The sequence below is a fragment of the Pogoniulus pusillus genome, chromosome 15 (genome assembly GCF_015220805.1).
Source record: "Pogoniulus pusillus isolate bPogPus1 chromosome 15, bPogPus1.pri, whole genome shotgun sequence".
Classification (NCBI taxonomy): Eukaryota; Metazoa; Chordata; class Aves; order Piciformes; family Lybiidae; genus Pogoniulus; species Pogoniulus pusillus.
The window spans coordinates 5,634,041-5,661,144 of NC_087278.1; the positions used below are offsets into that span (position 1 = coordinate 5,634,041).

The following is a 27,104-nucleotide window of genomic DNA, read 5'->3' on the forward strand; positions in this document are numbered from 1 at the left end:
TCCCAAATGCCCTTCCACCTTCTCCCACCCCTCTCAACCTCTCAACCTTACCCCAGTCCCAAGGAAGAATGGAGGTTCAGCCAGGGGGTTAGAAAGCAAAGTGGATTAATCAGAGAGACTGCAGAGAGGCTGGAGAGAGAAGTGCAGCTCAGGCAATGCCCCAGGAAGAAGTGCGACTCCTTTATCTATGTTTGGGTTCTTGTTCTTACACATCTCAGCAAGCCTATGAGTGAAGTAGACATCACCCTTGTTTTCTCTTTCACAGCCTGTGATCTAATCCTTCTCACCAAAACATTCTAGCTAGCTTCAAACTAGCACAACGGCCAGGTTGCTCTCTTCTCTCAGGTGGCCAGCGCCAGAATGAGAGGACACAGCCTCAGGCTGCGCCAGGGGAGATTTAGGCTTGAGGTGAGGAGAAAGTTCTTCACTGAGAGAGTCATTGGACACTGGAATGGGCTGCCCGGGGAGGTGGTGGAGTCGCCGTCCCTGGAGCTGTTCAAGGCAGGATTGGACGTGGCACTTGGTGCCATGGTCTAGCCTTGGGCTCTGTGGTAAAGGGTTGGACTTGATGATCTGTGAGGTCTCTTCCAACCTTGGTGATACTGTGATGCTGTGATACTGTGATACAACGTGAGAGAGCCCCATCACAGAAAAAGAGCTTCTCTACCTCAGGGAGTGCTGGTCCCTGACTTGGCTTTCTAGCAAGAAGCTGGTTGGCTTTCATACTTGTAATAAAACTGAGTGTTTAAAATGCAGTTGTTTTCCTCCAACAGTCCTGTTCAAAACCTCAGATAAAATCTTCCTGAGACAGATGTCAAGGCGGCTGCCAGCACCTAGTAACTCCTGGCCCAGAGGAAGGACTTTGTTTTGGAGCTCTAAGGCAGGAACAGAAGCCAGAACAATGAGCTCTCCAGTTGACCACGGCATATAAATTGCTGCCCGAAAGCAAGCTTCAGAGAACTTCAGTAACCTCCAGGAAAGCTCTGAGCTTAAGCAGCCCAGCGCAGCCAAAGAAGACATGAGGAGTCTGCTGGCACTGCTGATGGTGACTCTGGCCCTGGCAGTGCTCTGCTGTTGTGAGAAAGGTAAGAGGACCTCTTCATGGGATGACTCTCAGGAGCTCTACTCAACCCTGCAGCTTTGGTGGAGGAGGAGATGCACTGCTGCTCATTGCACAACTTCAGAGCTCTGTCCGAGAGACAGAGTCATGGATGGGAGAGATCTTAGGGACTGAGAGCCTCATTTCTTGCTTGCCACCTTCTTCCACTGGTCAAACACCTCCACCCCCCGTTTTTGTAATTGTTACTATTAATTATTATTACTACAACAACAACAACAACAACAATAATAATAATAATAATAATATAGTTGTTATTGTCATTGTTAATATTGTGTTATTGTTATTCATTTTATTGTTGTTGTTATCTTCATTATTGTCATTGTCATTATCACTGTTATCACTGTTTAAGTATTAAACCTGTTTAGCATTTAGGTGAGCCAACAAAGGTGGGCTGGATGCTCACTCTTTTGACTATGGGTTTTATTGCAAGCAGATTTGTGTTGACCATGGGGAGAGGGGTTTTTGTGCCTGCCAGACCTGGAATGCTGTAGGAGCACAGCTACTAAATTGAGGCTTCACCTGCAGGGAAATGTAGGATGTGCAGAATTTCTGAAGGAAAGAGAACCTGCTATTGGTGGTTAAAAAAGAGAGGGATTTGTCATGCTGAAATCAGAGGTCATCAAGAGAGATGATGAGGTGCTGGAAGGCTAACCTAGCACCCAGCCCTATCCAGTCAACCAGACCATGGCACTAAGTGCCTCATCCAGGCTTTGCTTGAACACTTCCAGCGATGGTGACTCCACCACCTCCCTGGGCAGCCCATTCCAATGGCAAATCCCTCTCTCTGGCAAGAACTTCCTCCTAACATCCAGACTTTCATTTATGCCAAATCCCTGGTGATTTCAGTGGAGCTGAAGTTAAGATTAGGAGACCTCCCATTTCTCTTAGAGAAAACTTTCCTTGGATGTTTGCAGGTGGCATTAAGGATTAAGATTTGGAGTGAAAACAAATAGTGTCTAAATCCCTCTTGGAAGGTCTGATGAGTCAGCTACCTCTAACCTGGACAAAAAAGCTGCCATGGCAGAATTGTTCCTGACTTTTTACCTTATTTAAGTTCCTTATCAATGTCTTGTAATTTCTTCTCAGGGTGAAGGAAACCTCTGCTTGCAAAGACAGAGGAGATGCTCAGCTAGCTCTAGGTTCTCTCCAACCTTAGGGTTTTGCTCAAATGGTCACTTAGCCCCATCCATTCCTGCTCTTAGCAAGGATGGGGAGGCTGAAGAAGAAAGATCTTCCTCTACCTACCACAGTGGTTAGATATTTACTGTATCATTTAATCTGGCTCAGGGGAAGTTGAAATTAAACAAACCCAGGCATAAGAGGTGAATTTTTCTGTGGTGCAGAAGTCTCTAAATGATATCCTATTTCTAAATTATGATTGTTAATAAAACTTTTTTTTTGGGAGGAACAGACCTTCTGGAAAAGTGAGGGTGAGCTGGACCCACCCAGTAGGCTGGACCCATCCAGAGGGATTTAGTTACAGAGTGGAGCAGAGAACGAGGACTCGGACTCACAAGCAAATTCCTTTCTGTCTTTTTGCAGATCCCAAAGGCTCCTCAGAATCTGCCATCACTGACAGTGAGTATATTGTTGTGACTAATGCTCAGCTCCATTCTCCTGCATCTGCTTCCCCTTTGATAGTTTCAAGGGGTGGATAAGAACCATGCTGGATTCCTCTAGCTGTTCCTTTTTTATTCTCTCATTGCTGCATTCTCCGAGGTGCAGGAGCACCTGCAGCAGTGGGGGCTGCCTTTCACATCCATGGGAGCCTGAGACATCAGGGAGGTCAGCTGCTCCCCATCAGCAGCCCAGCATCACTCTGAGCGTGGTAGTGCCATAGCCTGTGTCCCACAGCCCTTGAGCAGCCCCCAGGCATGACAGGAGTCCTTCAAGTTGTTAGCAGCTGGATGCATCTGTCCTCTGTGATCACAGGGTGATGAGAGTGGAGCAATATGGTCAGTCTCTCTTCCTCAGAGACCTATTCCAAGTGACTGTTGCACTGTTAAGAGTGCACAACCTGCCTGAGGGCCTCCAGCCAGGCACTGGTGTTTTGGATGTGCTGAGCAGTCAGCCTGGTATGCTGAATCACAGAGCAGAAAGGTTTGGTGTCACACAGCAACAGGCTGTGACATGCCTGCCAAATCCCACAACCTGGACAGTGTGAAAGCAAGTGTCTTTGTCAGCTGCTCCTGAGGGGTGCAAGTCCCTCCTGTCAGGTCATCTAGGACATGGGGACTTCACAGTATCACAGTATCACAATATCACCAAGGCTGGAAGAGACCTCACAGATCATCAAGTCCAACCCTTTATCACAGAGCTCAAGGCCAGACCATGGCACCAAGTGCCACGTCCAATCCTGCCTTGAACAGCCCCAGGGACGGCGACTCCACCACCTCCCCGGGCAGCCCATTCCAGTGTCCAATGACTCTCTCAGTGAAGAACTTTCTCCTCACCTCAAGCCTAAATCTCCCCTGGCACAGCCTGAGGCTGTGTCCTCTTGTTCTGGTGCTGGCCACCTGAGAGAAGAGAGCAACCTCCTCCTTGAGATGTTTGCAGCTTTGCCATCAAACTGATCCAGGCAGAAAGCTGTATGGAAAATCCCTTTCATTCTCCCCTGCCTCTGTCTCTCCTTTCCCACACTTCAAAGAAGAACATTGCTGCTGAGGAGCACCAAGGCTGGTGTTTGTCCAGCGAGCCAGTACAAACATGGATTGGCAAAGAGTGTCATTTTCAGAGTTGAGGCCAGTCCCTGCTCCTCATATGCTATGGCCCCACATTCCTAACACACTGCATCCTCTCTTGGCAGGCATCAAGATCAAAAAAGAAGTCGCCAATACCTTTGTGAAGAGGCAGAAGAGATCCAGCCTGTATGAACGGTAACCACTCTGGAGTCAGGCTGAGAGTGGAATCTGGCCCTGTTCTGTGGGAAAGGGGTGGGAAGGCAACCAGACATGACAAGGCATTAATTCATTGTACATCTATGTTGATACCTTCAAGTGATAATGGCTGCAGGAGACATTTATTGATAAATAAATAGATAGATAAATAAATAGATAAATAGATAGATAAATAAATAGATAAATAAATAGATAAATAAATAGTTTGGGGCTGGGGTTTTGGGAGGTTTCATTTGTTTGTTTGTTTTTTTCCCCCATAAATATCCTTTTGGGAGCACATAGCTGAACTGTGATCTGCCTCCCAGGGAAGAAGACAGCACTAGCTGTCTGGGCTAGCCATGGTGGGACACACCAGGAGGTAAATTAAAAGGGCTACAATCTGTAGGATCATCTGAGACAGTTTCCAGGATAATGAGCCTCACAAACCCTTGGTCATTATTTCTGGCTCCCTACAAGAGCATGACTCTGTTACAGGGGTGAGGCTGGATCAGAATGGCTGTTCTTTCTGAAACTGTAGATCCTGCATCCTTTTGTGCACAAATCCTAGGCACAAAGACTTGGAGAAATCCTAGCTGCAAACATTTGCAGGAATTTGAGGTCATTCAATAGTGTTCTTCCAGAGCTTAAGTCACTGCTGCATATAGGCCTGTGCAAATGGAGTTTGTATTCAATCCTTCTTCAGGATTGAAGGGATAATTTCATCTTCGAGATGAAATTTCATCTTTTAGATTGGGAGGCCTCATCTCTGGAAGTGCTCTGGGTCAGAGTACTGCAGCAAAAGAAGCAGCTGATGTTGAAACCTGCAGTCATTTAAAACAAGATGAAACTGCACTATCCCCTCACAGGATTAAAGTATCATAAAAGTAGCTTCCTCTATGAGCATTAATCAGGAAGGACTCAGCTCAGGTTACAACTATTTCATCAAGTAAGGTAAGTCTCAAAATATAGATGGAACAAATGGAATTGGAGGGAACTGCAGGGTATACCAAATACAAGATAACAGAGAGCTACCAGTGCCACTTCTCCTGTGGCATGGTGTGCAGTCACCAGGAAACATTAACCAAACCTGGAATAGGAGTAGAGAAGGAAATCCAGAGAGTATAGCTGAGGGACTTAGGCAGGCTGGATGGGTGGGCAGAGGCCAATGGGATGAGATTTAACAAGGCCAAGGGCAGGGTTCTGCACTTTGGCCACAACAACCCCAAGCAGCTACAGGCTGGAGAAAGAGTGGCTGAGAGCAGCCAGGAAGAAAAGGACCTGGGGGTATTGGTAGATAGTAGCTGAAGGTGAGCCAGCAGTGTGCCCAGGTGGCCAAGAGAGCCAATGGCATCCTGGCCTGAATCAGGAGCAGTGTGGCCAGTAGGACAAGGGAGGTTATTCTGCCCCTGAACTCAGCACTGCTCAGGCCACACCTTGAGTGCTGTGTCCAGTTCTGGGCTCCTCAATTCAGGAGAAATGTTGAGGTGCTGGAAGGTGTCCAGAGAAGAGTGACAAAGCTGGTGAGGGGCCTGGAACACAAACCCTATGAGCAGAGCTGAGGGAGCTGGAAGTGTTTAGCCTGGAGAAGAGGAGGCTCAGGGCAGACCTCATTGCTGTCTACAACTACCTGAGGGGAGACTGTAGCCAGGTGGAGGTTGGTCTTTTCTGCCAGGCAACCAGCAGCAGAACAAGGGGACACAGCCTCAAGTTGTGCCAGGGGAGGTCTAGGCTGGATGTTAGGAGGAAATTCTTCCTAGGGAGAGTGATTGGCATTGGAATGGGCTGCCCAGGGAGGTGGTGGAGTCATCGTCCCTGGTGGTGTTCAAGCAAAGCCTGGATGAGGCACTTAGTGCCATGGTCTGGTTGACTGGATAGGGCTGGGTGCTAGGTTGGACTGAATGGTCTTGGAGGTCTCTTCCAACCTGCTTGATTCTATGATTCTATGACTGTAAGATTTGGCCTTTCTTAGTCTGATAAATGTGTGGACAGTGTTGCTTTTAAAAGCAGGGAAGACGATGATCAAAAGAAAAATAGTGGCTACTGGAAAAGTGATCATAAACTGGGGGAAAATAAAAGGAAGCAGGCAATAAATAAACAAATAAATAACAGGGGGAAAAAATCCTGGGTAGTTGGAGAATAAGATCTGGGACAAAACCCCCAACACTAATTGCTTCTGTGATCTCCTTTGATGATAAAATCTCAAAAGCAGTTGGACTCGGTTTCAACTTTCCCCAACTTTAAGCATGTAAATTAAGAAATCCAGGGGCATGCTGGAGAATCACTCTTCTCATGTTAGTGTCATGGCTGTGAAACCTCTTCAGCTACATCAACTGAATTGCAGAATGGCATCTCTCTCTCTCTCTCTCTCTCTCTCTCTCTGCTCCAGGTACTTTGAGTATTACAAAAGCCCAATGGAGCAGATGCATGAGCGCTGTGAAAACTACCCTCCCTGTGACTATCTCTCTGACCAAATAGGATTTGCCATGGCCTACAACCGTTTCTTTGGGAGATACTAAGGGTGGAGTGGTCATTTCCTTCATTTTGCTTGGGGCTGCTCTGAATGCCTCAGGAAAAAGAAAGCTGTGGGTTGGAAGGAAGGAAGACTGGGGCTGCCTTCTGTTTTCTCCTCACTCAGCTGGAACTTCAAGGCAATAATTACCCAACTTGTTGAGCTCATGCTAGCTGTCTTCCTCTCAGCAAAAACATTTCTCTCCAGTCATGTTTTGTGGTGTTTTGAGCTTCACCAGAAATGATTGACAAAGACTCTGTCTTATGTCCTTCTACTCGAAACCCCTGGATGCAGTAGGAGGAAAAAAAACAGTGATTCACCTTGAGAAAAATCAATGTATGCCTCAGAAATGCCACAAGCTCTTTTGTCCTCTTCTACCAAATGCAGGAGGTTTATGAAAGGAGAATGTCATCACATGTGTAAATAAAAATGGGATGGATCTCATCGTGGGATGCTCGCTAGGAAGGTAGCAGAACAGCTGCCTCCTGAGCTGCCTCCTGCTACAGTAGCTGGGAAAGTTCAGTACTTAGTACAACCACTGTAAATATGTGCCAGTGTGAGATCATTTTGCAAAGGTAGAGGCGTGGAAATACTCTCACGTTGCCAGAAATCAAGTTCTAGTGCACTCTTCTGATTATTCTTGTCACCAAATATGTCTATAAAGCAACAAGAGTTAAAGCCCCAGAGATGTGTTTAAAGAGTCCTTTTAGATGAGCCCTTCTATTTGTATGCTGCATTCAGTGACTCCAAAAAGTAACTTGGAAGCCTCTTGGTTTTGATACAGTTAATATCTGGTGAAACTGAATATACCTAGGCAGAATAAAGAAAAACAACCTTTTCCTTTCTGTTACTTCAGCATTTATGCTTGAAATCAAAGTGTCAAACATGCTCCCCAAAAAAAGCAAAGTAATAAAAAGCAATAAACTTTACAAAATAAAGAAAACCAATATCAGTTCAAGGATGTGGTGAAATTGGGTCAGCATTTGGTTTATTCAAAACACTTTGTACCTCTTTCATACACATATACGTGTGTGTGGTTTATATACATAGGCTCTTCCCTCTGCACTGCTTCATTCTGTTCTTTGTTAGAGATATTATACCTTAGCAACTTTCTGCACAGCCTCCCACGATGTCCTCGGTCAGCTTTTCTTCCCTGAGAGGGAGCTGGCACATCCCATCTCCAAGGACATGAAACTGCTGACCCTCAGGAGGCTGAGAAAGTCCAAATTTCTCTGGTTACATCAAAGTTGGTGCAGCTCTCCCCAGCTGCTGACTGCAATAAACACTGCTAATGCAAAGCAGGTTGGTGTGCTGCTTCTCTCTGTTCCTCTGTACAACTATTTTTCCTCTGGTTGAGGATGCTTAGAAGATAAAGCTTGCTCCTGTGTAACCTGAAGAGCAATATCCAGATGTATGAGGCTTCTCCTGTGCCCCAGTGTGAAGTGTAGAAGTGACTGCACTGAAATCTGGGTCACAATGACAGCGAGGAAGGGTAGGCTTTTTCCAGTTCACCATCTACTGAGTTCAGCATTTCTCTGAAAGACATTGCCCTGAAGTAAGAACACTGAATAAGTCCACAGAGATGACTGCCAAAGTGAGTGTGAGCATCTTGTGTTTGGCAGGCTGCTATGACTTGTACCAGCTATGCTGACCTTGGCCAAGGAGGGAAGGTACAGTTAATAAGTACCTCTGCTTGTCTTGGTCAGCCACCTGGGACTGCTTCCTTTATTGGCATGCACTGATGGGACTCAACTGCTCACAGCCAAATTCTTCTCTGACACTGTCTAGTAAAGATGCACAAAGTGCTCACTGAAAGCAGGGAAAATTTTGCTGGGAAAATAGAGATTAGTGACATCCTAGTGTCTTCTGTACTAATGGCATAGGCAGGTTGTTGTTGTGCAGTTTTGTTCACACACACATACACACAACTAAAGAAAAAAAATCAAGCTTTTGTCCAAATTTCCTTTCATTTTTTTTTCCTGTTAGTTTGGGATTTTTCCTTCCTCTTTCGGTATTTTTTTTCCAGGGAATCATAAAATCATAGAATCAAGCAGGTTGGAAGAGACCTCCAAGATCATCCAGGCTAACCTAGCAGCCAACCCTATCCAGTCAACCAGACCACGGCACTAAGTGCCTCATCCAGGCTTTTCTTGAACACCTCCAGGGATGGTGACTCCACCACCTCCCTGGGCAGCCCATTCCAATGCCAATCACTCTCTCTGCCAACAACTTCCTCCTCACATCCAGCCTAGACCTCCCCCGGCACAACTTGAGACTGTGTCCCCTTGTTCTGATGCTGGTTGCCTGGCAGAAGAGACCAACCCCACCTGGCTACAGCCTCCCTTCAGGTAGTTGCAGACAGCAATGAGGTCTGCCCTGAGCCTCCTCTTCTCCAGGCTAAACACCTCCAGCTCCCTCAGCCTCTCCTCACAGGGCTGTGCTCCAGGCTCCTTCCCAGCCTTGCTGCCCTTCTCTGGACACCTTCCAGCACCTCAACAGCTCTCTTGAACTGAGGAGCCCAGAACTGGACACAGCACTCAAGGTGTGGCCTGACCAGTGCTGAGTACAGGGGCAGAATAACCTCCCTTGTCCTGCTGGCCACACTGCTCCTGATCCAGGCCAGGATGCCATTGGCTCTCTTGGCTACCTGGGCACACTGCTGGCTCATCTTCAGCTACTCTCTACCAGTACCCCCAGGCCCCTTTCTGTCTGGCTGCAAGGCTTCAGTCATATTGTCTGCTCTGTGCCACCAGATCTCTATATGGGCTGAAGTCAGCACCACCTCTGGGGATCTGAGCACACAAATCGCATTACGAATTTAGTGCTGGAATGGAGGGACTCGATTTTAGCCTAAGAGCGATTTAGGTGCTACTGCAAATCCTCTGGTGCCATCTTATGGCCGCTGGACTTACTGTATTCATTGCCTTTGAGGCGTTTGAAAATGCAAAGCCTGCTCTCTTCCCCATTCACTTCACACTACAACATCCACTAGGTCAGGATTGAAAAACAGGGACTGCAGCTGGATTATATGCAGCTGGATTATATGACATTTTAGTGGGGCTATTTATCCTGATTGTCAAGTTCCCATTGGGACCTCTTACAGTTTAGCTCCTTTGTATCTCTATACAACTAGGAGAGTGGATGTCTCTTAATAAATTCACAAGCCTTTCTGTAGACTCACTTTTAGCACTTGAAAAGCCACTTTGTGAAATACAATCCAAGAAGATAGAGCAATTACAAGTAGCAGCAGCTAGGCTGCATTTATCCCTTTACATCATCCTTCATGTCATCATCTCCTATCACCAGTGGATGCAGACGCTGTCAGCAGCACTTAGCTGGTGCAGCGTTACAGATCACTTTGAAGGCAACTCAGCACAAGACCTTTTGTCCTCTCTAACCTTGTTTCAGCAATCATCAGCAAATGCTCTCTGTCCACAGAATCCAAGCAGCTGCACAAATGTCTCTTGTCTCAGGTCATCCCACCGCGACTACAAGTGCTCCCTCCACCTAGCCCATCACACATACCTCACACACCACTGTCCAGCAGGCAGTTGAAAAGGGATTTCACTTCTGTGTAGTCAGAACAAGTCCCTGACTCTTCCCCCTGGCTCTTACTATTTTTCTACTGTTAAAGGCCATAGGTCTCTGCAGGTGAATAACTCACTAAGCTGACTGAAAAGCAGTTACCAGAGAGGGGTTAGTTGCACTACAGGATCTGTATTTGCACACTCATTCTGAGTGCACCCAATGTAAACAGTTCAAAAGTGCCACTCTTCAGGGCCATATGGGTATGATTGGCAGCAGATTATTGGAAACCAGGGAGAGCTAAGGAGGATCAAGACAGTTACCTTATCTCTGCTTCCAGATGGGATTCTGACCTACTCTGCATTTCTCTGTTGGCTTTATCAGAGCTCTGCACTTCTTTAAAAGGGAGTTGTTAAGCTCTTGATCAAGGACTGCTCTCCACCTCATCTGGACACATCATTTCCTCAGGAGTGAGCTGTTTTATACTTCTCCAAGCCAGGATTTTATTCCCTTTTGCAAGAATAAGAATAACACCTGGAATTAAGAGAACTATCAAGGTGAAGGACACCTACATCAGCTGAACTGGTGCAGTCAGACCCCTCCTTATGGATCATGGGCAGCAAATTGTCTGGATTGATTAGTGACCTATGAGTTGATGGAAGAATCTGGTGAACGATCCTTGGTTGAAGAATTGCTACCAAAACCTGAGTGAAGACTGCAAACTGCAAAATTTTCCAATTCAAGAGAAAAAAAAGAACCAAACAGATGCAAATAACCTCTACTTGAGCAGCACCTTCTTTACAGTGTCTTGGGGGGACTCTAGGATGTCATTGCTGGCCAGCATTCTATTGCTGTTCTCCTCACAAATGCTGCTAAAAGGGGTAAACATTGTTTTTCTGGGGGTTTATTTTTTCTTTTCTTTTCTTTTCTTTTCTTTTCTTTTCTTTTCTTTTCTTTTCTTTTCTTTTCTTTTCTTTTCTTTTCTTTTCTTTTCTTTTCTTTTCTTTTCTTTTCTTTTCCTTTTTTTTCTTTTCTTTTCCTTTTTTTTCTTTTCTTTTCTTTTCTTTTCCTTTTTTTTCTTTTCTTTTCCTTTCTTTTCTTTTCTTTTCTTTTCTTTTCTTTTCTTTTCTTTTCTTTTCTTTTCTTTTCTTTTCTTTTCTTTTCTTTTCTTTTCTTTTCTTTTCTTTTCTTTTCTTTTCTTTTCTTTTCTTTTCTTTTCTTTTCTTTTCTTTTCTTTTCTTTCCTTTCCTTTCCTTTCCTTTCCTTTCCTTTCCTTTCCTTTCCTTTCCTTTCCTTTCCTTTCCTTTCCTTTCCTTTCCTTTCCTTTCCTCTTCTCTTCTCTTCTCTTCTCTTCTCTTCTCTTCTCTTCTCTTCTCTTCTCTTCTCTTCTCTTCTCTTCTCTTCTCTTCTCTTCTCTTCTCTTCTCTTTTCTCTTTTCTCATCTCTTCTTTTCTCTTTTCCTTTTCTCTTCTTTTCTCTTCTCTTCTCTTTTCTCATCTTTTCTTTTCTCTTTTCTTTTCTTTTCTTTTATTTTCTTTTCTTCTCTTTTCCTTTTCTTTTCTCTTCTTTTCCTTTTCTCTTATTTTCTTTTCCTTTTCTCCTGTTAACATGTCTTTTCTCATCTCTTCTTTTTTCCCCTTTTCTTTTAATTTCTCTTATTTTCTCTTTTCTTTTCTCTTTTATTTTATTTTCTTTTAATTTCTCCCTCTCTTTATTTTCCTTTTCCTTTCTCTTTCTCTTTTTGTCTTTGTCTTTCTCTTTCTTCTCTTTTTCTGTATGAAAGATCTGACAAGACAGGAGGAGGAAATTCACCTCTGTGAGTGATCAGGCTTCACTAGCATATTGCTTTACTTATCCTTTCTGTCTTTAAAACCACTTATTGATCATAAGCACAATATTGACATAAATGCACCATGTGTTCATCTTCTAATGTGCCAGCTCTCCTGGAGTTTATACTGAAACTGGTCCACATCAAACATGAACTCAGGCATCTCATCTGGGATTTGCCTGAGATGGGGCTTGGACAATAAGCCAAGGCTGCTTAGGAAGACCTTGTCAAAGATGCTTGTTTGCTGTACTTGCTCTGCCTACAATGTCAGAGGCAAGAAGCGAGTAGGGAGAAACCTGGCTTGTATCCATAGTGATATACAAAAACATTCACACTCTGATGCTAATCTTAATTTGTTTTTATGTTGCAGGCTGCATCCCACTTCATGATGGATATGGCCTTGCACTCCTTTGATGACCAGTATCTGGGCTGCAGAGAGCAGGTGATGGAAGAACTGGAGCGAGGAGGCTATTTCCAAAAGGAAATAGCTACTAACAAGGAATATTTGAGTCTCTGGAAGAAGGCCCAAGAGGCTTTGTTAAAGAGCCCTGTAGGTCTCCTAAGACAGATGCATGAAAGCCACGCTGTAGTCCTCATGGCTTACACCATGAACTCCTCCCTGCATTCTCAGCTGAACTGGGCCACTGCTACAGCAGGAAGCTCTCCGGAGCACTACAGACACAGCTTCAGTTTCAAGTATTTTCACTTTTACCTAACGACTGCTATTCAGATAGTGAAGCAATGGCAGAGCAGCAAGGAAAGCACAGGGAAGCGCAAGTGCTATCGGGTGCACAGAGGTGTAAAGGGTTTATATATGGAGGCCATGGTGGGCAGCAGGGTACGCTTTGGCCGCTTCACTTCTACCTCTCTCCTCTGGAATGTAGCCCAGAAGTTTGGGAATGAAACTCTGTTCACGGTGACCACTTGCCTGGGAGCAGCTGTGCAAGGCTTTTCTTACTACACATCTGAGAAGGAAGTCCTCATTCCCCCTTATGAGGTCTTCCTTGTCAAAAGCTTCTTTCAGACGCGGCACGGCAATCGGATGCACCTGCACTCCGTGGGGAACTACAGCAAGTACCACTGCCAGCTCGTCACAGGTACTGTACTTAGCCTTCCATGCAGGGAGGACACAGGACAGTCCGGTCTCAAGTAGCCCAAGCAGCCCTCACGAGGCCACACTCAAGGCCAAATCTGCAGCTTGCTCACTGTGTTTGCCTACAAGAGGCAACGTTTCACCTGCTTGCCATGAAACAGCACCTCAAAGCTCACTTAAAGATGAATCCACCTGATACACAGCAGGTCTCAGGGTTCTTTGCAGACTTCATTTATGCTGTGAGCCATTGCAAGGATGCCATGAGACACAAGCATGTGGGTCTCCATCACTCCCACTGCAAGGGCAGATGAGATCTGCATGTAGCTTGAATTCAATTATTTATTCTGGTGGCTTGCAAGGCTACAGCACTTCAAGCCTCAGGACAAAACTACCACCGCGTTAGTTGTGTTCCCTCCTGTGGCAGAAGAGAGAAAAGATATTCTTTGGCAAAGCACACACTGAGTTTCCTGGCTGTAGAAAGAGCTCTGTGCTGGAAGACCATATTGGGTCTGTTCCACATCCCTGTCCTTCTGTGAGTCCACAGGACTCTGGCTTTTGCCTCCCCAAAGGATAGTGTGTCACTGCAACCTTTCAGCACAAAATAATTATTCAGGAGTGAATTTGTGTCTGAGCCTAAGCCAAGGTAGTAAGCAGACTTGAGGGAATGGCTTTTCTGGGAAGAGGTCTGTGTTAGCAAGTGCAGGAAACTTTGGCCAGTGAACAACTTCTAAATGACTGGTCTCTTGACTTTCTTTCAGCTTCAAGAAGCAAGAATAGTGCCACTGCCCTCACCTCTGCTGCTCTTATAATTGGAGTTTTCACATGCTTGCTCTTCAAGAACTAATTCTCTGGCTGCATCCAGGGATATAAACTTGAAGAGAAGGCAAGAAGAACTCACAGGAAATCAGCCTCTGGGGCTCCTATTGTGACAGAAGGTTCAACCCTCCCCTTGCTTTCAGCAGAACCTCTCCATCTGAGTCTAGAACATTCACACAGGACACACTCAGGTGGGAAGGCAGTCATCTATGGTCTTTCTGAAGAGTAGGGAAGTGACACCCTTCACTTTGGCATTCAGAAAAGACACATATGGACTTTGGACTGTTTACAGATCTCTTAGTACCTTTATTTTTAGTGAGGAAGACTGTCTGTTGGATGCACAAGGTGCCAGGGTGTAAAGCCCAGTGGGTATCTGTGCAGCCTTGCATACCTCCTTTAAATGCAAGGTCCCAGGGGACAGTAAAGCCTGTGGGTGTTGCACAGTGGTATTTCCTTGTTGCCTGACCCCATGAACCAAAACCACAGGTGTCTGTAATGGCAGAGGCCATCATCTAATGATCTAAATGATAGTAATGTATTCTGTGAATCTAAATTACTGCCCCTGAAATCCCAAGACGTGCTTGCCCAGTTAGCTAAAACAAATTTAACACTCAACTGCTCTACTTTTAGTTTGTTTTCTATCTTTATTTCATGGTGCTTTCTGGTTGCTCTTGGCTGACCAGTGATTTCAAGCAAGAAGTTCTCAGAACTTGATTTTGACCTCTACCTGTGCAGCAATACTAAGTCCAGACTTCAAAAGAAGAATGAGAAGTTTAGAAGCAGCTGCTGCAGGTACCTCTTGTATGTGTGTTGAAACACTCCTAAATTCTTTCCTATGCAAGAATCATATGAATCAAGGGATGTTTTTCCCAAGAATCAGCCCATTTCTGTCTCTTTCTGCAGATCAGTTATCATTGAGATGCAGACTTCAGCCATTTTAACAAAGGACTGGAATCCTTCACAAGGTGGCTTCAGCACCCTGGAAGCCTCCTCTAAGTAGTCAGCTGCTGCTTTCAGGACTTTCTTTGTGGATCTTTGTCCTTGAAGAACAGTGACAGAGCGTAGGAAAATAAGAAATGAAGAAAAGGAGGGTGAAGAGTGAAGCTCGAGCTGTTGTGCTGCCTCACTCGAGAAGGAGCAGTCCTCTGTGGTACATGGGATCTCGTTTTGTTGCAGTATCATCTCAGGATCAGCATAGCCCATGAGAAGTTCTGACACTTGGAGGGATAAGGCAGGTGAACTCGATAATTGATGAAGAGCAGCCTCTATTGTGTCAGGAAAATCACCATGTTTCAACATCACTGCCACAAGTACACTCACCATGCTTCCCACAATCCCTTTGTAATTCTCATAAAGCTCCTTTACTGCAGCCATCTGGTCCTGCAGCGAGGTGGTGCCACCAGGAATCTTATCATACACACCACGGATGATGCTTTCCTGTACATCTTTGTCTTTTGCTTCCATGGTGGTTTGCATCTCTTTCAAAGCACTAACCAGGAGCTGCAGATTCTCTTTGATGCTGAAGTGCTCTTTGACTGCCATGATGGGGAAGTTGGTGCCAAGATGCTGATTGAGGAGTCGGAACATTTTGTTGGTTGAAGAGAGATAGAAGTACACTAAGTCATGTAGATCGTGGCAGGCTCTAATCAGCCTGTCTTTATCACTCTTAGAATGGTGGCAGGCTGACATATCTGGAGGGGAAGGCTTGACTCTGAAAAGCAAGCAGAGAAAATCCAGGGGAATAAATCTGGATAGGGGAATAAAACTGGATACACTTTCAGATAGAATGTTACATTCCTGAAGCAAATATTACAGATTATCAACCCACCTGATCCACCAAGCCATTGCAGTTAGAAGAGAACACAGAAAGAAAGCTCTTTGTCAGTCTTTGCAGGTGTCTTAGCAAACAGGCCAGAAAAACATGGTGCAAACAGCTGCAAGTGTCATTACTCTTATGGCTGTGGCAAGCATGCAATTTGAAAAGCAATACAAGTGCTTTTTTAAAGTGCCTTTTTAGTGTTTATTGGTGATTTTATGGGAGTCCTAGCAAACAATCCACTTTACATCATACTTAGAAGTCTAAACCTTCAGGTTGTGTATGCTAATGAATCCACACAGAATGAAACTCACATTCTGCAGAAGAGGGAATGGACACAGCAAAGTGAGTAAGAAACCTACATTCAAGAGGCAATGCAGCTGAAGGCTGAGTAGTGCAATGGTTTGTCAGGCTAACAGTTTTCTGTGGAGTGACCCATATCTGTCAATTCATATGCAGCTATAGGTTGCAAGCATCCCTTGATAGGTGAAGGCACAAAATAGTCTCCTTGCTTGGGCTCCTCTCTTGCTGCTATTTTGACTGCTAAGGAAGCTATGTCCTTCTGCTTGTGTGCTAGTTGGAAGTTAGCTAGGATATTTTGGTGAGAAGGATTAGATTATAGGCTGTGAAAAGGAAACAATGATGATGCCTACTTTGCTCATAGGCTTGCTGAGATGTATAAAAACAAGAACACAAACATGGATAAGAGTTGCTCTCTGGCTTTGGCTGCCTCCCTTCACTCTCTAACCTTGTGCTAGTCTGAAGCTAGCTAAAATGTTTTGCTGAGAAGGATTAGATCACAGGCTGTGAAAGGGAAACAGGGTGATGTCTACTTCACTCATAGGCTTGCTGAGAGGTATAAGAACAAGAATCCAAATATAGATAAGGCACTTCTTCTGCCTGGGAGCTTGGAGCTGCATTTCTCTCTGGCCTCTGTCATCTCTCTGATTAATCCACTTTGCATCCTAACCCCCTGGCCAAACCTTCATTCTTCCTTGGGACTGTGTATATTATAGAATCATAGAATCAACCAGGTTGGAAGAGACCTCCAAGATCATCCACTCCAACCTAGCACCCAGCCCTAGCCACTCAACTAGACCATGGCACTAAGTGCCTCATCCAGGCTTTGCTTGAACACCTCCAGGGATGGTGCCTCCACCACCTCCCTGGGCAGCCCATTCCAATGGGAAAATATTGTCATATTCCAAATGATAGATACTCTAGAAGAGACTTACACCCACTGCAAAGCTGAAACTAGTTTCCAGCTTACAGAATATGACACAGAGGAAGCTGCCAGCCTGATCAATTCAATTGAATCCAATATTGGAAGAAGTATTTCAGAACTACCTGGCATTCTCAATTAAAACAGGAGTCACAAATAACTGATGATTACAGAAATGTAATAATTAAACAATTAGTGTTCTCTGTCAGCTCATGTTCATGCCTACAGAACTGACAGTACTGCCTCTGGCTGGAATACATTAGCTCAGCTTTCAGGGGAAAACATGAAGGAAGCTGATCTTCTACTTTCATCTGAGAACTCAGTCTCTACTGGGGAAGCAGCATTCATGATCAAAGTCTAGTGGGTAGCTTATCCATCATTCCAAGAATCAAAGCGTGGAAGATACCTGGGTTGAATGAAGATGGAAGTACAAGCCTGTCCTCCTGGGACAGACAAAGCCTGTTTTCACAGTCTATGGTATCTATTTTTCTGTTTGTGTGGGGCTGTTCAACCTTTCTTCCATAATTTGCAGGTGTACAAACCAAATCAGGGCAACATTATTGCTCTGCCACTCTCCGTCATTTTTGCCAAATCATGGGGGACAAGAGAGGTGCTTGAGGACTGGAGAAGAGCCAATGTCACTCCAGTCTTCAAAAAGGGCAAGAAAGAGGTCCCAAGAAGCTATAAACCAGTCAGCCTCACCTCCATCCCTGGAAAAATAATGGAAAGGCTGCTTTGGGAGGGCATCTCAAGGCACTTGGAAGAGAAGAAGGTTATCAGGAGTAGTCAGCATGGATTTGCCAAGGGGAAGTCATGCTTCACTAACCTGATAGAATTCTATGATGCCATAACTGAATGGGTAGATTCAGGGAGACCAGTGGATGTAGTCTACCTTGACCTTAGCAAGGCCTTTGATGCTGTCTCCCATGATATTCTAGGGAGCAAAGTCAGGAAATGTGGGATGGAAGAGCAGACAGTGAGGTGGATTAGGAACTGGTTACAAGATAGAGTTCAAAGAGTGGTGATCAATGGTGCTAGGTGCAGCTGGAGAGCTGTAACCAATGTGGTCCACCTGGGATCAGTGCTGGGGCCAGTCCTGTTCAACATCTTCATCAATGACATTGATGAGGGGACAGATAAACAGACAGAGTCTGCTCAGCAAGTTTGCTGCTGACACCAAGCTGGGAGGCTTGGCTGATACAGCTGAAGGCTGTGTGGCCACCCAGTGAATCCCAGACAGACTGAGAGCTGGGAGCAGAGGAATCAAATGAGGTTCAACAAGGACAAGTGCAGAGTCCTGCACCTGGGGAGGAATAATAAACTGCAGCAGTACAGGCTGGGAGGTGAGCTGCTGGAGAGCAGCCCTGTGGAGAGGGACCTGGGGGTCCTGGTGGCTAACAAGTTAACCATGGCACAGCAATGTGCCCTTGTGGCCAAGAAGGCCAATGGGATCCTGGGGTGTATAAGGAGCAGTGTGTCCAGCAGATCAAGGGAGGTTCTCTTCCCCCTCTACTCTGCCCTGGTGAGACCTCATCTTGAATACTGTGTTCAGTTTTGGGCTCCTCAGTTGAAGAAGAACAGGGATCTGCTGGAGAGGATCCAGCGGAGGGCTACAAGGATGATGAGGGGACTGGAGGGCCTGGCTTGTGAGGAGAGGCTGAGGGACTTGGGGCTGTGTAGTCTGGAGAAGACTGAGAGGGGATTTAATAAATGTTTATTAACATCTGAAGGCTGCCAGGAGCGGGGGGACAGGCTCTGCTCACTTGCTGCCTGGGGCAGGACAAGGAGCAATGGCTGGAAGCTGCAGCACAGGAGGTTCCATCTCTACACAAGGGGAAACTTCTTCACTTTAAGGGCTGAAAAAGGCTTCCCAGAGAGGTTGTGGAGTCTCCTTGTCTGGAGCCTTGCAAGGCCTGTCTGGATGCATTTCTCTGTGACCTGTGCTAGATTGTATAGTCCTGCTCTGGCAGAGGGGTTGGACTCAGTGATCTCCTTGGGTCCCTTCCAACCCCTCACATCCTGTGATCCTGTGACCATTTCACTAATTCAAGGAATAGCTGCAAGCATCAGTGTTTATTGTTTATAGGTACTAGCAATATACATTCTTTTAATCCTGGTACAAAACCAAATCCTATATCTGTAGGAATGAAAAGCACAAGTTTGGTGTTCTGAGAACAGCAAGTAGCACCATCCCCTTTCAGCCATGGCTGCAGGTGCCTGGAATGGTACCTTTTTTATAGGCAGATGAATTTGTGCTGTACCTTTTCTTTCAATGGAATCGATGACAAGCAGGCAGGCAACAGGACCCAGCTGAAGCTCAGCCTCTGGATCCCTAACTCATCACATGCTGCTGGAAACCACCAGAGGAACACAGGGGAAAGAGGATGAAGTCACAGTCCCGTACATGTTCCATCTGATTACAGGAGCACTCAGACAAAAATCAGGTAGGCAGCCTAAATGTTTCATTAGAAAAATCTCTGGAGAAAAGCTCCTCAGAGCAGGAGAAATGGTTAGAAATATGGATATATATACCGTGGTCTAGCCTTGAGCTCTGTGGTAAAGGGTTGGACTTGATGATCTGTGAGGTCTCTTCCAACCCTGCTGATACTGTGATACTGTGATATATGTGGCCTGCCTAGCTCTGGAAAGCAACTCTAAAAGCTAGGAGAACTGTTAACTTAGACATAAAATCTAGGACAGTTAGAGCAAACTGAAATAATCACTTACAAAGAATATATGCTAAAAGTCTCTTCCACACCTGCTTGTTTGTTGAAGTGCTACATCTACTGGAATATTTGGTCTCCTTAGTTTCTACAAACAAGTTAAAATCCCAAATGATTAACAAAATGTTATCGGTGTGGAAAGGTACCAACCCCCAACTGATTCAGAGAGCAAGCCAGCAACCTCCCTGAGGCAGGATTGACACAAAATCATACTTGGCATTGACATGACTTTATGTTTCCTGGCAATCCCAAACCTTTACTGTATATGTGCTTTGCTCCCTCCAGATTGAAGAAAGATGTGTTAAAGACTTTATTCTCTTGACAGAGCTACAAGGTAAGTGGCTGAAAGAAACATACAGCATTGTGCAAAACATTGTGGACAGAATTATCTTCAGACTGGAATCAGATTGAAAGTTGTCTAGGGAGCTGTTGAAAGAATTGTTTTTCTGCAGTGGGGGAGGGTGTGCTTAGTAAAATACAGCTCGGTCAGCATCAGATGATTTGCAGCTAGCAGATAATGCAAGAGCTGCAAAAGACTAAAATGACACAAAGGTATCTTTTTTTAATGAAGAAAAATCTAGCTAGTCCCTCACTCATAACTATTTGTATCTATAACTGTAGGCACCAGTAGCAAGAGAAGCTTCATCACAGAAAAATTAGAAGCACTGCATAAAAGTGGCCTAGAATTGCAAGAGAAGGGTTGAGAATGCAAAAATCCTAATGAAGAAATGAGTCACTCTACTCGTTCACAGTTTGCTCCTGTTGAAAAAAAAATGAGGCTTATTTGAGTCAAATTCATTATGGAGAATGTTTGCTTTGCAGCTGGTAATGGGTTAAAAGGAAGTGGCATAGAATTGATTACAGAAGCTTAGTGATGAGGAGCACCTCCATGATCACTGGTAGCTCAGGCACTTTGGGCTCTGCATACTGGCATGTGGGTGATGAAGAAAAAGGCATTAAATGTGCCATTTTGCTGGTAAACCAGCAGCAGCTCAGACAACAGTTACTGTAAGGATATGGCACGAGTGTCTGGGGAGAAGGAATCAAATAAGTTCAGTTTTGTGCTCTTGTCTGTAAACAGTAGTGAGACAGATTCTGTTCAGTCATGTCCTGCAAGCTGGGTGAGCACCTGCTGATACCAGGTTCACACAAGACATCATAGGTATGGAGGAAGTGTGGCTGCACAAGCTGGGGTCTCCCTGCTCCAAGGCAGTCTGCCATCACAGATATCCTGCTGGGGTAGATGCACTTTACAGTGCTTACTTGACATGCTGAACATCACAAGGCTGTCTGCAGCTGCTTGATGTTCATGAAGCAAAAACCACTGGAGAACCAATTACAGCATTAGGAAAGTGAATAAGCAATAAGGGAGCAGAGGCTAAATATCAGGGAAGGAAACACAGTGAGAGATGTTGTGCTAGTTAGAGCCTAGCTGGAATGTTTTGGTGAGAAGAACTAGATTATAGGCTGTGGAAGGAAACCAAGGCTGATGTCTACCTCACTCATTGCATTGCTGAGATGTATAAGAATAAGAATCAAAACATTAAGTACTTCTCACTTCTGCTCAGGAACTGGCTGAGCTGCATCTCTCTCTAGCCTCTTTGACTAATCCACTTTGCTTCCTAACCCCCTGGCCAAACCTTCATTCTTCCTTAGGACTGGGGTAAGGTTGAGAGGGGTAGGGGGAAGGTGAAGGGGAGGTTGGGAGCCCCTCCTAGGGACTCAGGTTTCTGGGAGGGCTGTTCTGTTTCTGTATTACCTTTTACCTTGCATATGTCTGTATATAACTGTATATACTGTAACTATCTGCTTGTATATTCTGCTAAGCTGTAAATATAAAGCTTCATTCCATTTCCAGAGCTGGCTGAGTCTAGTCTGGGTGATTTCCAAAGTGGGGGGGGGGGGGGGGGGGCAGGGAACACCCAAACCATCACAGATGTAAGGTGACACAGGTTAGAATGAGGTTATTATAGACAATTTGGCTATTCTCTATGAATACCCAAGTGTGAGTTTATTAGTATAAGCACTGAGTGCTTATATAGAAACATTTTCTCTTGAATGTGAGGAGAATTAAGCTACACTGGCATAAAACACCCCTATGGTGATACAGACTATGCCTGCTCTGTCAGTTATCATAGTTGTTTAAAAATCACATGTCACTAACTGGAAAAAAACAACAAACCCAAACCATGCTGACACAAAAAGTGTGTCTAGAACACTTTCACAGCTTATTTTAGGCTTTGCTAATTACATGAGATTGTGCTGGTTTACAGTGAACTAGTTCAGCTTCTACCATTTTCAGTTTCCAAGGTGAAGATTGACCCATATTCACCTTAGCAATCTGCTAATTACATGTCTGTTAGTTGTTTCTGTTGTTCTGACTATGTCCATTGTCTCATAAGGTCCTTTTAAAACCATTTGGCTAAAAAGCCAGAGCAAGTATGAAGATTTCTACATTTACAAGCTATGCCTTGAGATTTGGCTTGTTGAATATAAAAGGAACCAGTGAGGTGGGGACAAAGGACATTTCACTGGCCTTTAAGGGTTGGGGTTATGGGTGTTGAACAAAGTAAGAGATTTCTTTTCTCTCTTGAAGCAGCCTGTTTCTGAAGGATGGCGCTGAGTGACCTTCTTTACCCAGATAACCCCAAGAGGAGGCAAGAACTGATCCAGCTGCACCAGGAATTGCTTGACTGTATGTCCACAAATTTCCATGCCACAAATGAGCTGGCTGGAGTGCTGAATGAACACCTGGGCTGTACCATTACCCACATTCAGATGAGAAAGAGCAGCACTGTCAAGGAAAACTGTGACATAATCATCCAAGCAATGAGTGAGATTCAGCACCAGGTACAGAAGATTGATAGCGACATGAAGGAAAAGATAGAGCCTGTGCTGTACCAGAAGCTGTATGACATCAAAGAGCCTGAGCTGGAGAAAATTGCAATAGCCCATAAAATTTTTTCCATTCTTCTTGGAGAGGCAACTTCCACTGCTGGGATGGTAGCTATGAAACTTCTTGGATCCAATCTCGTAACATTAACTGTGAACAAGCTCATTAGTCTCCTCGCACAGATTGGGGCATCTGTTCTTGGGGGAATCAGCATCACCATTCTTGGGCTTGGAATTGAAATGATCCTCCATGCCATCCTGGGAGCTATGGAGAGGAATCAGCTTTTGACAGCTGTGAGAAGCTACGAGGAGCACCTGGCTGAGTTTAAAGAAGCCTCAGAAAAGTATCAGCGTGCCATAAGTGAAGTAACTTCTTTGGTGAGACAGCAGGTTCAGTGAAGAAGTCAGAGTTCCCTCCCCTGCTGTGACACTGTCTACAGCAGCTACACCTGCAGAAACCTTTTTGATTGATTATGGTAAATGAACTACTGCTGGCTGTTTTTTTTTGGTCTTTTAGTGGCAGTAGAGCAAGAGATGAGACACCAGAGAATTGTCACTGAAATATATGAATATGGAACTGGCTTGTAGGTGCTTCTGCAAAATGATTCTTTTGATTCTTTGCACCTGTCCTTCAGCTGTTTTCTGGAATGCATCATAGATAACCTTGACCTGTAATTCATATTAGCAACTTCAATATTCATTGCTGGAGCACTAGTGGTGAGAAGGTTTTTTTTTTTTCTCCGTGTTACTGTGTCAAAGATCACCACATGATGGGAGAAAACAATTTCAACAAGCCAACTGTGATGGTTTGGGTGTTACCCAACCCCCCTACACTTTGGAAATCACCCAGACTAGACTCAGCCAGCTCTGGAAATTTGAATGAAGCTTATATTTACAGCTAGCACAATATACAAGCAGATATTTACAGTATATACAGTTATATACAGAAATATACAAGGTAAGAGGTAATACAGAAACACAACAGCCCTCCCAGAAACCTGAGTCCCCAGAAGGGGCTCCCAAATGCCCTTCTGCCTTCTCCCACCCCTCTCTACCTTACCCTAGATGTTGCCTTGTGCCCAAGGAAGATTGGAGGGTTGGCCAGGGTGGGTAGGAAGCAGGTGGATTAATCAGAGAGACAGCAGATTAGGTTAGAGAGAAAAATGCAGCCCACAGCCTGGACAGAGAGTGACTCTGAATGTCCATCTATATTTACATTCTTGTTCTTATACCTCTCAGCAAGAATGAAGTAGACATCACCATTGTTTCTCTTTTGCAGCCTATGATCTAATTCTTCTCACCAAATCATTCTAGCTAGCTTCAAACTAGCACACCAACCCACATTGTCCTCTGAAGGGCTCACTGGGACAGCTGTGCTTGCAAAACTCTTGAGGTGGATTAGTGCTAAATCTGGTAGGCTGAATTCCCTGCTCATTGAACTGCTTACAAGGACTAAGTGAAGCATATTTAACTGCTATTTCCTGTCCTACCTCTGCCTAAGGAGCCAGCCAGAGATCTTCTTTAAATAAACTCTAATCCCAAAGGATTAGCAGGTGAGAGCAGCCTTACAAACAAACACAAATAATCTTGTCCCACGACCGAAAGCAGCTGCAGTGTTCCAGGCGTGCCTGGCTGTGAATAACCTCTAATGCTCAGTAATGGCTTGTTCCTGACAACCCACAGGGAAACATTTCTCTGCACACTCGCTGCTCTGTTGATTGAAATGGAATTATACACACGTACAAGTGTCTGTAGGATTACAGCTCTATTCATGCATTAAACTTATTTTCAAGTGCTTTACCCAGAGCCATCAATATGTGACTGCAAGAGCATGCTCAGGTTCTGCATTTCCCAGTGTGCTACCCAATGGCCTTGCTTTTCAGATTTTGAAAGCAAAGCTGGAAGTGAGATATGATTTGCAGCCTCTTGCTCTGATTTGCTGTGGTTTGCTTTTACTTCTTTGCTCTTTTGGGGAAAAAAAATTAAGGACATTTAAGAACTAATAAAAATATACCTGAATATTTTAAGACTTCTCTGTCCTTTACTCATTTTTTTTTGTTTTGATTGTCAGTTTCATATGAAAAACTAATATTAAACCAAATAATGGGAAAAAAAAAGAGATTAAAATCTCAATTAGAGATACAATTTATACATGCTTTTTTTTCATATCCATGATAGGTTAATCTGGTAGGACTGTGTATAGGTTTATTTTTTTAGCACCAGCTTCCTTCACACTAGAACCACACTCAGATTCATACATGCTTGTTAATACGCAATACTATCAATATTACATTATTACATTAATGACTAGATTGTACCTGTGGAAATAAAGAGATGGGTGAGAGCACAAAAGGGAAGGTATACATTGGCTTCATAAGCTTCCATTCTGGGTTTTAGTTTTTGTTGTTTTGGTGGATGGGTTTTTTTCGGGTCTTTTTTTCGGGGGGAGGGGAGGAGGTTCTGTGTGTGGTTTGTTTTGTTTTGTTTTGCTTAGTTTTGTTTAGTTTAGTTTTGTTTTGTTTTGCCCACTCTTCCCACTCTGAGTCCGCTCTGCAATTGCCCCCCAAAGCCACTAGATGGCAATGCAGCTTGTGAGTGGCAAACTGGGACCAGCACAAGGCGTAGGCTGAGCAATGCGAACCGAAAGGCAATTGGGAGGCAAAAAGGACTGCCTTGCGCATCACGTACGCTGACCTGATACATCATTTCTGCAAGAGGTGACATGTCCTGTCTCCTGACACAAATAACACACAGTTTAGAAGTACTTGCTTAGAAGCAAGAGACAACAGAGAAGCAATATCTGAGTGTTGGACAGGCAGCAGCTCCTGGCTCCTTGTTCAGAAACGAGAGAGAGCAAAACAGCAATAGCTGAGTGTTGGACAGGCAGCAGCTCCTGGCTGCTTGTTTAGAAACGAGAGACAGCAAAACAGCAATAGCTGAGTGTTGGACAGGCAGCAGCTCCTGGCTGCTTGTTTAGAAACGAGAGAGAGCAAAACAGCAATAGCTGAGTGTTGGACAGGCAGCAGCTCCTGGCTGCTTGTTTAGAAACGAGAGACAGCAAAACAGCAATAGCTGAGTGTTGGACAGACAGCAGCTCCTGGCTCCTTGTTTAGAAACGAGAGACAGCAAAACAGCAATAGCTGAGTGTTGGACAGATAGCAGCTCCTGGCTCCTTCTGACTTCCTATGTGCAAATGCTTGTTCTGATTTAGGAAGAAAACCCACTAGCTGTGTATCTGCAAGAATGCAAATCACCACTGTATAAGAGCAACAGAGTCAAGTGAAAACAAGTCTGTTACTTTTAAGGCAGTTTGTCCACATTTTCTTAAAAGTAAGTTCTAAGCAGTGTCAGGAGAATTGGGATATGCAATGTAGGCAAACATCTCAGGAAGAAGCTTTTGAGTATGAGGGTGGTGAGAGTCTAGAATTGGTTGCCCAGAGAGGTTGTGGATGCCTCCTCCCTGAAAATGTTCAGGGTCACATTGGATGAGACCTTGAGCAAACAAGTCTAGTTGAGAGGTGTTCCTGCCTATGGCAGGGAGGTGTAGATGAATGTGTCCAGGGAAGGGCCACAAGGATGATCAGGGGGCTGGAGCACTTCCCTTGTGAAGACAAGCTGGGAGCCTTGGGATTGTTCAGTCTGGAGAAGAGAAGGCTTTGAGGAAACCTTGTTGTGGCCTTCCAGTATCTGAAGGGGCCCTACAAGAAAGCTGGTGAGGGACTGAGTGGAATGGATCCAAGCTAGAGGAGGGCAGGATTTAGACTAGACGTTAGCAAGAAGTTCTTCACCATGAGGGTGGTGAGACACTGGAACAGGTTGCCCAGGGAGGTGGTAGAAGCCTCATCCTTGGAAGTTTTTAAGGCCAGGCTGGATGTGGCTCTGAGAAACCTGATCTAGCGTGAGGTATCCCTGAACATGGGAAGTGGGTTGAAACTAGATGATCCTTGAGGTCCTTTCCAACCCTGGCAATTCTATAACTCCATGATCTCTAACGTACCTTCCAAACTAAGACATGCTATGATCTACAATTCTACTCAACTCTAGATAGACCCTTATTCCTGGTGGGCTTAAAGGAAAGCAAGCTTCCCTACTTGTGTGGCAGGTGTCCTCATGCCCACGAGATGTTGGAAGATGTCGAAGATGTTGGAGGCTGGTGGGCAGTGATGGGCCCTTCCCTCCGTGTAAGAGCCAGGAGGATGTGAGCTCACAGAGGCTGGGCCAGGAGCCCCACCAGGCTAGGAGAGCTGCCCATTGACCTCATAGAGGGGTATGACAACATCCAGCACTAACAAGGTGGTTTTGAGGTGGAAAACCTAGCAACCAGCTTGGGACCTTTACAAACTCTTTCCCTCAGCTCTAGGAATAATAAAATCAATGGGATTTACTTGCATTATTGACGGTTACATACTTGAACTGGGTGCAGGATGCATGTAACCAGTTAGAGGCAAGAGAGAGCACACAGCGGAGTAGTAATAGCTCTGCTTCTACTTGGCTAACAGAAACTCTTTCCAACAAAAGAAGAAAGGATTCCACACTAATGAGCAGGCCTTCATTTATCACAAAGTTGTGCACGTTTGGGTGCTAGGGGCATTATCACAAACCTAATGTGATGGTTTGGGTGTTCCCTGCCCCCCCACACTTTAGAAATTACCCAGACTAGGCTCAGTTGGCTCTGGGAATATAA

General features: G+C 44.9%; 3 protein-coding genes across 4 annotated transcripts; all 3 read left to right on the forward strand.

Moving 5' to 3' along the window:
• The first annotated feature begins 648 nt into the window (after positions 1-648).
• Positions 649-7,806, forward strand: LOC135181536 (osteocalcin-like). The gene is made up of 4 exons (XM_064154782.1): positions 649-1,085; positions 2,663-2,698; positions 3,927-3,996; positions 6,383-7,806. The coding sequence occupies exons 1-4, from the start codon at positions 1,019-1,021 to the stop codon at positions 6,510-6,512; spliced, it is 303 nt and encodes a 100-aa protein (XP_064010852.1). The 5' UTR covers positions 649-1,018; the 3' UTR covers positions 6,513-7,806.
• Positions 7,807-10,774: 2,968 nt separating this feature from the next.
• Positions 10,775-13,015, forward strand: ART4 (ADP-ribosyltransferase 4 (inactive) (Dombrock blood group)). Its single transcript, XM_064154784.1, has 2 exons — positions 10,775-10,911; positions 12,229-13,015. Exons 1-2 carry the CDS (start codon positions 10,855-10,857, stop codon positions 13,009-13,011), a joined length of 840 nt encoding a protein of 279 aa, XP_064010854.1. The 5' UTR covers positions 10,775-10,854; the 3' UTR covers positions 13,012-13,015.
• Positions 13,016-18,958: 5,943 nt separating this feature from the next.
• SMCO3 (single-pass membrane protein with coiled-coil domains 3) lies at positions 18,959-23,657 on the forward strand. 2 transcript variants are annotated; one of them, XM_064154786.1, is made up of 3 exons: positions 18,959-19,249; positions 19,814-19,862; positions 22,125-23,657. In XM_064154786.1, the coding sequence occupies exon 3, from the start codon at positions 22,142-22,144 to the stop codon at positions 22,817-22,819; it is 678 nt and encodes a 225-aa protein (XP_064010856.1). In that variant the 5' UTR covers positions 18,959-19,249; positions 19,814-19,862; positions 22,125-22,141; the 3' UTR covers positions 22,820-23,657. The 2 variants fall into 2 exon arrangements, with proteins under 2 accessions (XP_064010856.1, XP_064010855.1); XM_064154785.1 differs by having other exon boundaries at positions 22,128-23,657.
• Positions 23,658-27,104: the final 3,447 nt, after the last annotated feature.

Coding starts and splice junctions, on each gene's coding strand:
- SMCO3 (XM_064154786.1), top strand. CDS start 22,142: ATGGCGCTGAGTGACCTTCTTTACCCAGATAACCCCAAGAGGAGGCAA.
- ART4 (XM_064154784.1), top strand. CDS start 10,855: ATGTCATTGCTGGCCAGCATTCTATTGCTGTTCTCCTCACAAATGCTG. Junction 10,912..12,228: donor CACAAATGCTGCTAAAAGGG/GTAAACATTGTT, acceptor TTTATGTTGCAG/GCTGCATCCCACTTCATGAT.
- LOC135181536 (XM_064154782.1), top strand. CDS start 1,019: ATGAGGAGTCTGCTGGCACTGCTGATGGTGACTCTGGCCCTGGCAGTG. Junction 1,086..2,662: donor GCTCTGCTGTTGTGAGAAAG/GTAAGAGGACCT, acceptor GTCTTTTTGCAG/ATCCCAAAGGCTCCTCAGAA. Junction 2,699..3,926: donor AGAATCTGCCATCACTGACA/GTGAGTATATTG, acceptor CTCTCTTGGCAG/GCATCAAGATCAAAAAAGAA.